General features: G+C 36.2%; 1 protein-coding gene and 1 long non-coding RNA gene across 13 annotated transcripts in view; one reads left to right on the top strand and one right to left on the bottom strand.

Moving 5' to 3' along the window:
• SHANK2 (SH3 and multiple ankyrin repeat domains 2) overlaps positions 1 to 14,663 on the top strand; it is a 316,407-nt gene that overhangs the window by 270,975 nt on the left and 30,769 nt on the right. For 2 of the 6 annotated variants that reach the window (XR_003257388.1, XR_003257389.1), the window contains exon 1: positions 10,591 to 14,368. Coding sequence is in view for 1 of the 6 variants with exons in the window: in XM_026089348.1 (XP_025945133.1) it covers positions 5,123 to 5,258; positions 7,978 to 8,058; positions 8,409 to 8,417; positions 11,216 to 11,236 (247 nt within the window). In the remaining 5 variants the exon portion in view is untranslated. Of the gene's footprint in view, positions 1 to 5,122; positions 5,259 to 6,764; positions 7,029 to 7,977; positions 8,059 to 8,408; positions 8,418 to 10,590; positions 14,369 to 14,663 lie in introns of those variants that run through there. The other 4 variants (XM_026089348.1, XR_003257387.1, XR_003257390.1 and 1 more) reach the window with 4 other exon arrangements.
• On the bottom strand, positions 4,330 to 6,649 carry LOC112977250. Of its 7 annotated transcripts, none has more exons than XR_003257396.1 (4): positions 6,559 to 6,649; positions 5,799 to 6,445; positions 5,413 to 5,548; positions 4,330 to 4,701 (listed from the first exon to the last, which is right to left on the bottom strand). It is a non-coding gene; the product is annotated as an uncharacterized LOC112977250 (long non-coding RNA). The 7 variants fall into 7 exon arrangements; XR_003257394.1 differs by having other exon boundaries at positions 5,413 to 5,713; XR_003257392.1 differs by having other exon boundaries at positions 5,413 to 6,445.

The raw sequence follows: 14,663 nt of genomic DNA on the forward strand, positions 1-14,663 counted from the left end.
CTGCAAGGTGAATGTATTCACCACTGCACCGATGCAGTGACCATCATGAGCAAAGTGACTGAGTTTTGTCTCCTTAATTACTGTTGAAAATGATTGACTATATTTTTCACTGAGAGAATGTTTAGATAGTGGAAGGGATTAGGCTGCTGCATGATGCATTGAAGAAATTAAGATTTTTTTTATTAATAGAACAAAATCTACAAAGGTCTCTTTCTTTGGTAGTGTTTTTTCTTTTGCACCTTCCTACGGGAAGGCTGCTATGGTGAATATGTTCCAGCTCATGCATTTGCTATCCTACAATGTGCAGGTTAATCTTATTTTATTTTGCAACCCATTGCATGGTTATACATTCCAGAACAAAGCCCTTTTATGTAGCCCAGCCTGGTATCCAGAAAATCTACCCCCACATCTGTAGGAGACCCTTTAAGGCATTGTTTTCCAGAAAATCCATATTTTTAAATAACTGTATTTGTTCTTTCCTGTGCTAGTTATGCCATATGTGTAAGCCAAATACATGTATTTACACTGTGAAGAGTCTGTTTACAATGAAATATTGCATAGTGCTGGGCTGTGGCGAAAAAATGGGGATCCAGCTGTAGTTTGTGTGTGGAGTGATGTTCTATGAAAAATAATACACTGTTTTGTTTTCTGAAAGATGTGGAAGCACATGTTTTCTGTTTTGTGTGTGCATGTAAGTTTAATCTTCAGGAAAGTCCTGAACAAATTTCAAGGTAATTTATCTCTAATCTTGCTTCTAAAGTACTGTACTGCCCTGTAGGCAGTATAGTGATCATTTGGTGGTGTGTGAATATGATAATTAGAAATGAAGTAATGAATTTATGATTATCTATGCCTCTCATTAACACCTCTCTGGCTGCACTGACATGGATCTAACTGTGGTCCTCTCTCTTACTGCATCATATTTAAGCTCCTTGTTGCTTTGGGGATTATCTAGGATGTCATTGTTGTAAAGATAGGCCGGGAGGAAAGATAACTGCTTCCCCACCTCTATGCTCTTATCAGTCATCTCACTTTAACTACTACTTCTGCCTTCCATCTTTTCTCTTCTGTCTGTGTCCCATCCTTTTCTAAACTACTTGCATTTCATAGGCTGTTGTCATTCTCAGTCTGTGCACTTGTCTCCCATGTTAACAAGACTGTAAATTTACCTGAACAGGAGCATCTTTTTCTTCGTAAAGTTCAGGAGAAATCTGTGGAGTTACAGATGTCATGGGTGTTCATATATCATCATTTGTATATAGGACTCTTGCATGTAGGAGATGTTTCACACAGAAAAAGATTAATTACTTGACTGATATTTTCTTCTTAGAAACCACTCTGTTTTCCCATAATTTTCTATACTTGAATTAAGTCTCATGATCTTTTTAATGGATTTATGGGTTTTAGATATTGCTATGTATTAATCTTCAATAGCATAAAGTCAGCGTGATGGACCTGGATATTGAAGATACTGAAATTTATGATGGTCAGTTGTCTTTGACCTTGGTTTATTCCACAGTTTTGTATTATCTCTTGAGAAAATGCCTATGTTGGAGAGAGAACTCTTTATTCTTGGTGCTCAAAGCTTTTTGTGCAAGAGGCACATTATTGTTGATCACAGTCTCGCTTCTGGAGTTTTAAGAAGCCACAAGCCCAGACTGTGAGGGATGCCGAATGCAAGCTTTACAGTGCTGAACTGTCTCCAGCCTTCTCTGACAGGTTACTGGAGAGAGCAGAGGACATCTGCTGTGCTCCCAGGGGTCTGGGGCAGTGAGGGGATACCCGGGCACGTTGAGTATACACGGTGGAAGGAAGTAGTGAGACAGGTGAAAAATCCTAATATACATAAGAGTGTTCTTCCCTTTGAGCACTGCATAAATATTTTATGCATACCCAAAAAATAAGTTACGCTTGAGACAGCTCTGCTTCCATTTCAGATTATTTTTAAGGACATAGGGGCGTATATGAGATTGTGTTCTCTCTCAAACTGCTTGGGAACTTCTGAGCCCACTGGCCAGTTTTAACATCAGGATGCCAGAGGTTGAGTTTCAAGAGTACCATGTTGTGCAGCTCTTGTCAGAGTTGAGAGTGGATAGAGGAGAGCTGTTCAAATTAATGGCTGTCCCAAGGGAAAGCCTCCAGCGTAAGCTGAAAGGAAGCCGTTTTCTTCACTTCTGTCTCCTCGGATGACCAGCTGGCATTGATGTAGCATGGAACCAGCTGCAGCACATACCTATTTCTATATAATCTATTTCTATATTCTTGCCTATTTTTGAAAGACACAGGAAAGCTTAAAGTTCTGTGAAGGAAAGTTTTGGGGAAGTGTGGAAGGAAAAGAGGAACTTAAGGTTTTGCAGGGACATATCACAGAAAACATGCAGAAAGAGTTGAGTTATTGAAGCAGAGGAAGAGAGAGAAATTTATGCCTTCAGACTGACTTTGCTAGTTTAACTCTTTATGAAACATCTTTCTAAACACTTGGCAAATAAAAGCAAAAATATTTTTATAGTATTTCAAAGAATGTGATCGCATTCAATACCAAACAGGTGCTATTGTTAAAGGAATTGGTACAGATGAAATAGGTATCTTAAGYATTTTACTGATTGTAAAAATTTACCTTCTTGAGCTTGTTTACAAAGCCTAAATGAGATACGGTAGTCACCTCCGCTGCCAAGGCTTGAAGGGGAAGCAGAGAACCGGTATCATCACATTATTCATACCTGAAAAAGTGTTGCACAATAATGTCAGACTCARTCTACCAGACAAAGCTGTCAGAGCTCCGATATGGTACTATTTAACACCCGGTTCTACAGTCATTTGGCTTTAGTATAAAAGATTGAAGAAGGCTAAGAGAAATAGAGAATCTGTCACTGAAATCCTAACTCCTTAAAAGCTGATGACACATTATCATTTCTCTGTAATCATGCTACAGTTTTACCCACTGAGGTGCTAAAGAGGATGAAGATGAGGTGCCACTTTGCTGATTTCATGATTCCTTTGTTAACAAATATTTCTGTAATCTCTTTAAGTCAAATAATCTTCAGATCTCTTATCAATATTTTTATTTTTGTAACAGAAATCTTTTTGGTACCAGCTTTGTAACTATGCCTTTTCAACAAAACTGCTATAAACAGTCGATTAGAGGTTCTGTGTCTGAGATGGTTTTAAAAAATGTCTCATATATTTGCTCTTGCTCTAAATGTTAAATATCATCATTGCACATAACGATGAGAACAGATGGTATGCTGCATAAGCTGTTTATCATTTTATACATTTATCACTTTAGTAAAGTGTACATGTGTTTGATTAATATTAACTGTTGATTTATTTGGAGGTCTCCGTTTATTTTTTGGAAAACATTAGGGGATACATTCTAATGCATACTGACTTCAACCCTTAAAATTTAACTCCAGTAAAAATATAGTAGATCCAGTCAGTAGTTTTTATTTGGATACTTTTTCCCTGTGGAAAACTGTTACCTTTTTGAGGTTTTAATACTGGCAGAAATTTAGGAAGTAAAATGATAATTCTGTTTGCTAAAGTGTTTTAGGCCCATTAAATGTACATGCCTTTGGCCCAGCTAAATAAATATCGTGTCTTGGAATTAAATACCAGACGCTTTTAAGGTGCAAAATAAAACAGCAAGAGTCCTATTCAAACCAACATTTTTTTTTATATCTTCCACCTCCAGAATGAGAGAACTTCATATTTGCCTGCTCAACAGGTCTGGATGTTCAGCATGTGTTAATGTGTTAGACCTACATCATTTTATGTGAAACTAAAAAAGCATCTTAAAAAGCGTCTCAGACTTGCGGACATAGCACATGGATGGTGCTTTGAAACATTTGACTGCAGCAGTGTATTGAAAATATGCTTTACTGAGAAGTAATTTCATCATAATGCATCTTGTCTCATCTAAAGCCTGAAAAAAGTCAAGATTTTCCTTTGATACAGTGGATGAAAAAACGATTTCAAGTTGGAATGAGTCTCCTTGTGCTTGTTGTTTTGCTAAATAGCAATAATTTTTAATGAGAGATTTTGCTCTAAGCTGTAAATTCTTTAGTGTGTGAGATGCCATGCCTGTCAGAAGAAATAGAGGAGGGTAAAAATGCTTACTTTGAAAATGACTGTTCATTTTGGAAGGCACAGAGTGATCTCAGTGCAATATAACTGAGTCAGAACTTGAATTTTGGATAAAGATCAAATTCCCGACATGTAATCTGGCAGTATCTCTTCTTCACTGATTCCAATTCCTTAATATCTTCTGTGTTCAAATAATGCATGTGGCACTTCAGTCTTATATACAGCTATTGGTTAGATTTCAGATAACTTTCAGTGACTCCTTACATATTGAATAAATAAATTACTGTTATCCACATTGTTAGTTACAGATTTTATTAATATCACTTTCTTTTATGTCTATGAATTAATGTTACGGAAGGAGGCATACAGCAGAAATGATGATGTAGCACAGGGAATTACTGGGGAGAGTATACATTTTAAAGTTTAATGTTACAGAACTAAGCATTGGTATGACCATAACAGCTGGTCACGGTTTCATGAGTTAACTCATCTTTTTCCATGAAGATTTTCCTGGACCACTGTTTAGAAACATGCAGAATGGAAATGCTGGGAAACAAGGGGAAGAGTGCATAGAATAAAAGAATGCCTCTAGAGTGAAAATGTTAGTTCCTGGATGATCTGGAAAAAAAAAAAAAACTTCTAAATATCTCATCAGAATGCGTATAAACATTTGTGAATAGTGCAGTGGTGAATAATGACTATAATTTAAGAAAGTAGTTTTACTGTGTGAATTATAGAATTGTAGCGCACTAATTGTAGGAAATAAATAATATGTAAAGGGAAAGACTTGGTTGAACTCATTCAGTGGTTTTTTTAAACTAGCAATTATAAAGAAATAAGATACGTATTCCATGAAAAGCTAGCTTTTTTTTTCCTCTTAACATGTCAGCTATCTGCTGTTTCTTAAAAATAGATTTTTATTAAAAGACAGCAATCAGAAATTCTATAGCTTCCTGTTCTTTCTGACTTCTGCTTTTAAAACTGAAAGACTAGAATTTTTCTGAATTTTGAGCTGAAAGAATCTTTTCTTTCTTTACAGGTTAATAATGAGAACGTGGTGAAAGTTGGACACAGGCAGGTGGTGAACATGATTCGACAAGGGGGCAATCACCTAGTTCTTAAGGTTGTCACAGTAACCAGGAATCTTGATCCAGATGACACAGCTAGAAAGAAAGGTACTTTTTTCTCTTTTCCTAACGGAGTCATTTTGGTGTTGCTCCAAAGAAAGCAGGGTATGGACAAGAAGTTGCTGGCTTATAACTTGTGATTTACAAATTTCCCTTTTTAAATTTGCAATGCTCTTTTGTTACTTAGTTTAGAGTAACTTACCTCTGTTGACTTAGGCATATATATGTGACAAGAAGGGTAGCATTCTCTTGTCATGTTTACTATCAAATTTCATTTTTGTGGATCTTTAGGCAGTGATGTTTGAAGTTCTCATAGCCAGACTTCTTGACATGAGTGTCTTGCAGTAGGGAGAAAAATCGCAAAGAACAGAGTATCTTTTATTAATGAAAATTGTATGCAGAAGGATGGGATTTTCAAATGTATTTGACATGGGGTTAGTTTGACTCCTCTTGAAGTCACTGAGAACTTAAAATTTTGCAAAATAAATGTTTAGAAAGGACATCTGTAAAAATAAGAAAAGTAACCAAAATATGTAGACTAAAATTCTAGTAGAAAAACAATACATTTCAGTGGGCAAATCACTGTACCTTGGATTGAAAACAGAGGATTTGTTCCAACCAGAGAAAATCCCCTCCTCCTGCTGTTAGTAGAAAAGACGCACAACTTTTTTCCTGCCATGTGGCCCCTAGTAAGAAAGCAGCTACTCCAAGAAAGTTTAGCGTAGCATCACATTCCACAAAGACTTTGAGAAGGAATTGTCCGGATACAAACCGGGAAACGTTTTTTCCCAATTTAAAAGATTAGGGTTTTTTTATATTAACTTTAATGGGGTTTATGGGATAACCTATATAATAAGACTGGACTAGTCCCTTAAGAATTGCAGTATGGTTTTCCCCACCAACTCCTCCCCACCAAAAAAACTTCATGCAAAAAATACTTCCAAAAATGGATTTTGAACTATTTCCTTTGTCTTAGGTGCCTCTGAGTTTGCTCAGTTAAAAGGTACCCTGCAAAGTCATTAGATCCTCACAGTTATCATTAAGCAGAAAAGATCGCTGCTACTCACTAATCTTCAATACAGTAGCATCACATTCCTGTTCCTCCCGCCAGTTGCTCCACGTTAATCACAGTTGCGTGGTTCTTCAGCACAAGAAGGGCTAGAAACTGGCACCCACAGGCTCCTTTGTCCATGAGTAAAACTCTCTGTCCACACTCTAAGGGTTCTTGACATCTACTGCTTAAAAAAAAAAAAAAAAAAGTCTTAAAGTAAATTATATCCAAAGATGGTCTTGCATTATTTTTAGCTTGATAGAATTACTATTTACACATTCTAAGCAAACCTTTCACCTCTGTTGTTTGGTATGTGTCATACTGGCTTTACATAAAGGAACCTTTGTACACAACTCAAAGGGAAGGATAAAGTGTTTCCTTAAAAACAAACACCAGCTCTTTGTCATCTTTCCGGAGCCTTCTACTGATAATGTGTCATTTGCCAAAAATGTTCACTTTTGAAGTCTTCTCCCTTTTTGATGCAAGCTTGTAGCTTTTCTTACTTCCTGTCAGTTGCTGTTTTAACTTGGGAATTGCGCAGAGGGATTTTGTTGCCATCAGTCTCCTTTACGGTGATGGCAAGTGTCAGGTAGCCATGCCCATTTACCAGTTTGTGTGGTTTCCTTCACAAATTTGTTGTCACCTCTCTTGTTGGGCAAGGACAGAACTCAAACTGGAGTTACTAAATGTGGGACCCATGCGGCTCTGTATCTGGCACTGAACCTGAGTTACATTTTTGCCTTCTCATGACACGCTTTCAAGCCTCTGTAAGTAGGTGATGGAGCCTAACAGAGAAAATGATGCTGACCTAGCGGGTATAGTTGCTATGGGAAAATGGTGTCTATTTCTTTCCTCTTTCTCATCCTTAAATTGGTTTGCCAGCATGTTTTCCAAATGAAGTATTCTGATGTATATTATTAACCAAAATGCTTCAGAATCCTTAATTTTTCCTTGTGTCCCAGGAGCTTCTGCTTCCTGGAAACCTTGCTTTCCTGCCAGCATTGGCTTAATGGCAGGCAGATTCTTTTCTGATGTTACTCGCATTTCTGCCTCCAGAAATGTTACCTCCAGTAACATATTGTCTGGCTTGGTTCTCTTTGAAGCTAGCAGGAAACATTGTATATCAGGATACCCAAGAAACATGCTGGATTTTAGGTTCAGTGCTCGATGATTGCCTTGATATTTTAAGATCAACTTTAAGTGTTATTTATTCTGAGGATCACCTGTTTTCCTAAGTCTCACCATGACTATTAAGATCAGTTTGAATCTTCTTTCTTGTATTTTCCAGATTTAACAGCAGGCAAAGTTTCTTCAAAGATGAAATTAATCTGGCAGAGACTTAGCTGGTCTCCAAGAGATTTTTAGCTATGTACACTTCTTAGAAGGGGGGGCATAACTGCTGTGAGGTGCTTTCTCTAGAAGGTCTTTTTCCTAGTGAAAAATAGAAGTGCAGAATTATTTAGCTTTAAATGTTTCTATATATCCTGTTACATAAAAGCTTACTGATTTGTCAAAGAACCTATGCTAAAAGTAGAATGGTGCAGAAATTCAATACATGAAAAGCATCTGAGGTTTTTTCCTCTGCATGTATTTATTTAATATTACCTTATTTAGTGTGACATATTCTTTTGACCAAATATGAAATTGTGTTTGCAAATATATAGCGTTTGAGATTTACGTTTACTTATATTTTATATCCTTCTGTTTAATGCAAAGCCCCACCACCTCCTAAGCGAGCTCCAACCACTGCACTGACCTTGCGGTCTAAGTCAATGACCTCAGAGCTTGAAGAGCTTGGTAAGAAAGTGTTTTTTGACAAGCATGCTGGGATAATAGAAATTTTAAAATATAAATATATGTTAAATTGATTAAAAGGAACTGCTCTGTGTGCACCAAATAGAACAGAAAAGGTTTTAAGAATGCTGCATCTTTGGAGAGTTCAAATATGCATGATTCGCATGAGTAATTTTTTTTTAAACTTGTGCCTTTACTGCTATGCAAGAGAATGTTTATACTTTTTTGTGCATCATCAAAGTTTGGCACATCTTCTAAGAAGTAATGCCGTATCGTATTTTATTAGCTTTGCTTTCTAAATTTTCAGTTAATCTAATATTGTTTTATTTTAAATTTCTGTGGCCTCTCATTAGTGGATAAAGGTAAGCTGCCAGAAGCTGTTGTTAAAAAGCTGACAGTGTTAAAGCAGCTTCAACTTCAGCTTTTTTTCATTAGAGACTCTGATCTGAAAAAGTGCATATTATGATATCACTTTGACTTCTGTGCATGATATAAACATAATTCTTCTCATTAGTGGTAATAAAAAAGTATTGAGCATTCAGTCTTTTATTTGCTAATTTTAAGAAACGTGATTATAGATTCCTTTGTGTGATCATCTGCATTCTAGATATTTATAATTCCTCAGGAGTTTTGATTTATTTTATAGAAGTAAAGGAAGTAATAGTTCTTTTCTTTTTGGTGTTAATCTGTTAGGTCATTAAAAGACAGTTTTCCTTCAACTAGACTAACAAATATGTTATGAATGGGACCGTCTATGCAAAGGCAGAAACCCAGTGCATATTTGTATGTGGCTATTCCACTAGAATAGAGTGTTTAGTAAATGATGTTGGGTATAAAAACAAACCATGTCCCTCATTGCAGAATAATACAGTCTATCATACAACAAAGCTCTTTTTCCCACTACTATAATCCTACATTGATTTAAATACTTATATTTTGTAATCATTTTAATTTTTGACATAGACTCATATGAAGGCCAACTGGAAGGAATCAAAGCTTTGTGGATAAATGGCCACTTTTTCCCTCTAGACATCAATGTTTTCTGGGGCAGATGGACCCCATCCATCCTTTATGAGTCAAAACTCACATAGCTGCAGTGGGAGTTCTGACCAAGAAAGGAGCGCTGAACTGGTTGCTGTCTTCTGTGTGGTCTAACAACCACAGGAAGACCAAAATGAAGCATTCTGATTATTTAGATCTAACAAATCGCATAAAATTTGATTATTTTGTGCCGTGAACTTTGGGAGCCTGACTGAAGGTTTCTACAGTCTGTGAATGCTCTGTATTTTTCTTCCAGGATTAAAATGTAGAATTTTTTCCCATGCCCCATTTTTTGGTTTGAGGTGTTTTGATTTGTTTTCCTTTCATGGAGTGTTAAGAGTCTTGGTGGTTTATCAACAAACAGTTCTAAAGGGCCCAGGGGGAGGGAAAAATTTAGGCACCATTTTTTCCCCTTCGTTATTGCCTTCTGCAAGTCCTTGAAGATATTCTTGTATTTCTCTTACTTTTCAAACTTACATAGTAGATACCATTCTTAAAGCAGAGAGGAGCAACACTCTTTTCCAGGGAAAAATAGCTTAATAATAGTAAAGCTACCTCTGCACTGAAGAGCATCGTAGTTTGGCTTACTCTCCCCCTCGTTCGCTGTATAGTACCTGGTCCGCTATTTGCTCTCATCGGCTCTCAGGAACCATTGCAGCTCTTGTGATTAGCAGCCATGGGATGTCCTTGAATCCTTAAGCACATTCCTCCTCATCATCTTTATCCAGATGGGGCAAATGTTATGATGGCAAGACTTTACTGAGCTGAAGACTAGTACTGAAGCCTGCTCCAGAAGTATATGTCCTCTAATTAAGCTGTAGTGATACGAGAGCATGGCACAAATTTTTCTTCTTCCTAAACAGGCCTGTAAACACCAGTTCCATGATATGCTGAACATTTGCCACCCTAGCAAACAATATGACTACTGTTATAAATAACATCTGTAGTCTACCTATTTTAATATTTGTTATGTAAAGGGACTAGTATCAGAAGAAACAATTCTTAAATTGCACAACAATTGAACAAGCTCCCAAAGAGAAAATTTTCCAGCTATCATAAGTTAAAAGTTGTCTTCTGACATAAAACACAGATTGTGTGTGTGTGCATATATATACATACAATTTATATATCTATATATGTATATGTGTATATATTGGACATCCGTATAAACTATGAGAACACCCACATTTTTGATATCTGTTAAACTATTTTATTTAATGAATATGCATTTGTTTCATAAAATATATGTATAAAATAAATAGGAGGTGTTTATAGATGAACACTGTGGATGTTCTCATCGATATATGTGTAATCTTTTCTGAATTGAAGAAGTTCATAGTCTCGATAATGTCTYGTGGCAAAGAATACCACAGGCTAATCATGTGCTGTGTACAAATGTATTTCCTTTTTATTGGTTCTAAATGTGATGCTTTTTAATTTTATTGAACGTCCCTTGTTATGTAGTATAAGAAAAAGATAAATAGAAATTCCCTATTTGTTTTCTCTTAGAGTATATATTTTTGTCATTTCTCCTAGCTAAGCTAAATAATATCAGTTTTTAAAAAATTTATACATCTTGCAGTCTTTCCAGTCACTTCTTTTGTCTGGCTCTGAACTGTATTTGTGGTTTTATTGACATACTTTTAGCTACTTTGTTCTCCATAATATTGAGTGCTATATCAGACCATCTTAGTTGTTCTCTTTCCAATAAGTTAACACAAAATATGGCAGATAATGTGTTAACAGTTCCTTTCCACTTCGATCTGCAATGACATGAAATTGCCCTACCATCATAATCCGTTTCAGTGCCCTAGCATCAATAAGTTGCCCAAATTACTACATTTTAAAAAGAATTTAGAAATAAATTGTATATGTCTCTTGTATCTGCAATGGAGCAATTTCCTATACTCAAGGTATAAACCCTGATAAACTGGGCTTATGCCAAGTTGTTTATCTTCAGTGGTTGGATAGTTACATGCACAGTACAGGTTAGCAGGGAGAGACTGACTTCTTAGAGATGGAAGAAAAATGTTTATGTTCAAAATAACAGACAAGGATTTAGCATAAGAAAAATTACCTTCAGAATTGATTCACAGTTCATTCCCTTTCTATTTCCAAGCTTCAGTACGGAAGAAGAAGGGTAAGGGGAAGCATTTTGTCTCTTGTTTAACCTGTTTCTCACCTTTCCATAGTGAAGGATAATAACATAATTGTAAATGTTGACATATGGTCCAGTTTATTTTATGGTGTCGAATGTACATTAGTTATTGTATATGTTTTTTAGTTTTTTAGTTAATAAATTGCAAACACACTAAGAACTAAAGCAGAAGACTACATTTGAAAATATTCCTCCCATTTCTTCCTTTTGTCTCCTTTCCTTCATCTTACCTTTTTTTCCTTCTTTGTATCCAACTCTTTTGAAAACCCTTCCATATCATCTCCTCGCAGTTACTGTGCTAACTGGCGGCCACGGAGACTATGTGGCAAGTAACATAGCCTCAGTGTAGTCTTACGTTAGTGATTCGCTTGTCTTTTTAATGGCCAGACGTTACTCACATAACCACACTGTCTCTGTCTCAGGAAATAGGGATCTTGCACACAACACCTTGAATTTTTGCCCTGGAGAAATGCTGCTCTGCACAATTTCAAGTTTTCAATATAACATCTTCCACACTGTCCCGTATGCATGGAAAACCCTCCCTGGACTGATTCATAAGGCCACTGCCTTCTCCTTGAAATCTCTCCTTAAGACCCACATCCACCGTGATCCCTATTAAGTTATCATCTAAGTAATGATGGCTAGGTGGAGGGGCAGATAGAAATAGTTATGCTGTTCTAGTAGTTTTTGTAAGTGTAACTGTATATATATGTATACAAATTTTGTTTGTGTTTAGCTGTATTTTTTCCATACTCTTGTATGTCATTTTGCTTTCTTAGATTGTAAGCTCTCTTGAGCAGGGCCTGTGTCACTGTACCCGTTTTCATGGCATCTAGCCCAAGGACAAGTCTCCAAACCTGCTGGGCTCTGAGTGAGAGCCAGCAGCACGGTTTACGTCGTGCTCGTAGAAGAAGTTGAGTGTCACTGAAAGGAAAGCTAGGTTGTAGGCAGTGGCTTCTCTCAGCAATGAAGTTTTTGGTTGCATCTTTTTAGTGTAAAACAGGACTGATTAGTTATTTTCTCCTCTTTATTTTTCTGTTCTTTCCTGACCTCATTTCAGGTCACTAACAGAGGTTCCAGCTAGTGAAATTTTCTCTCTATTCGGAGACTATGACAGAGTAAACCCCATTGCTTCTCATATTCTTCCGAAAAATATGTTTTGGCAGCATATCAAAAATGTTTACATTGTTATTGTAGAGTTTTCCATTAACCAAAAAGAGAGTTTTCTGGGATACAGGTGAGAGAGGCATTATGAGGAAAATATGGGTTTTGGGGTTTTGTTTGACTGATTTTGTTGGTGGTCTTTTGGGGAGCAGGTTCTAGTTGGGAGAGAGGATAGGAGAAGGGAAGAGCATAGACTAGCATTTTTCTGTTCAGGATAGAAGATATAACATGATATTTGTGCCTAAATAGTACAGATAGGCAGTAAAATCTTTAGGTTACAAAAAATTCACGGCAGTATTACCTGGGCAGCATTATGATTTTACTGCAGTTTCATAGCACAAATTACTAAAATGTAGACTATACTTCATCTATGCCACTGACTTTTTCTGGTTACTGCAGTTGCCTGTTTCAGAGGGAGAGCATCCAACTTCAAAATGCATGTTTGGAGGGGATGTGTTTTTAATAGTAAAGTTAGTTTCTGGCTTTTGCAGGGTGTTGGGGTGGGGGGAAGAGGCCTTTTTTTTTTCTTTTGTGACTTGCAGGTTTTCAAGAATGAGTGAGTTGTAGCAACATATAAACTAACCATTAGTTGTTGCAGCAATTTTTTTTGAGACAGCACCTACAGTATAATACTAGGTAATGTGTAGTAATCCCATTAATACTGAAGAATAATCAAAATATTCATGCAGCAAATTAAAATGAAGATTTGAAAATACTCTAAAAATAAGACATTAAAATGCATGAAACTCCTGATGCATTTGTTTCAGTCATAATTTTCATCATCACTATAGAAAATATCTATCATTAGAGTTTCAAAATTAATATTTTAAAATAATAATTTTAACTCTGATCATATAAAGTTTATGTGGCTTGTGAAAATCTTGTGTTTGGAGGGTTTTTCCTTCAGTTTTTATTTTAACTTGTTTATGGATAATTTCATGTGGATGGATAACTTTATAATGATATGATTCTTAAGGAAGAGATCCATAAACTAAGATCTGTAAATGTCTAGATACAAGATTCAAAAGGTTCGTGCTCCCAAGCTTTCAATGCCAGAAAGTGGGTTTGATTTATTGAGCAATTTGGGATTTTCAGTGAATCTGGAGAAATCAGCGCTGGGTTAATATTGTGGAAAAGTATGAAAAGCTTAAGTGGACAAAGTGCTTAACTTAAAAAAGCTAAGGTAAAAATTTTATTAAGACCTTTTAAGAAGTTAAGAAAAATATCAGTTCTGAGCTGTGGGGTTTTTTTGTTTGTTTTTAAATTTGGTATGGTATTCAAAGTAAAATAATCCCTATATTTGCGTTGATACTTATCTTTGGGTTTTGATGTGGGCAAAAGTATCAAATATAGATGCAGGGTTTTCCCCTCCTTTGAATAGTCTGGATGTTGGTACCACCTCTCAGATGAAGCGTAACTGTGAAATCATCGACACAGAATATTGTTACCTGGCATCAAGTTTTAGTAGCAGTTTAAAAGAAAAATATCAGTTGATGGCATTCAAAAGAAATATTATTAGCTCTGTCTCCAATAGGCATTCACAATTCATCCCATTTCTGTTGTCCATTGTTTCAAAGGTGGCACTTTCTAATGGCATCTGAAACAATGAAATTGCAGAGCAAATACATATAAATGAATGCCAGACAGCGGTTTAGCTTGAAGTGTTACGTTATATTTGAAGAAACCACTCTCAGAGACGTCTGGGTTCAAAAATAGTTTTTGTATTTCAATATGGTGGAGTTGATGATGGAGATTTGTCTGCAGGAAACAATGGAAGTACCATCAAAGCAACTCTTACAGCATGCACAACTTCGACTCCTTTGATAGTTTCCAGTACCAGCAGTGCTTGTATGTAGGAAGAAGGTTTTCTGATCTTCACCAGACACTGTATTTTAGAAGATGAGAGCAAAAGGCATCAGGCTTAATGAAGAATTCTTGAAGGGTGTCCTTGTAAGTAATTGATTTGCATTACATATTTGAAATTCTAATGAGATAGCAATGTAGTAATAAAATAAAGGTTGTCATCAAGTCGTCATTTTCACAACATAAAGCAGTGACTCTGGGAGGAGTTTTGATTATATGTGTGACAAAATGTGGGCCCCATATTTGTGTTGATGTAGCAAGGTACAGGTTTTATGACTTGCAGTCTAACTGTGGGGAGCTTTCACCAGTGTAAGAAGGTATAGGATTTTGACCATGCCTATGACATATGTGCTTTTAAAACACATTCAAACAGAGAAGTATT

Source organism: Apteryx rowi, unplaced genomic scaffold, assembly GCF_003343035.1.
Source record: "Apteryx rowi isolate R43461 unplaced genomic scaffold, aptRow1 scaffold_81, whole genome shotgun sequence".
NCBI classification, from domain to species: domain Eukaryota; kingdom Metazoa; phylum Chordata; class Aves; order Apterygiformes; family Apterygidae; genus Apteryx; species Apteryx rowi.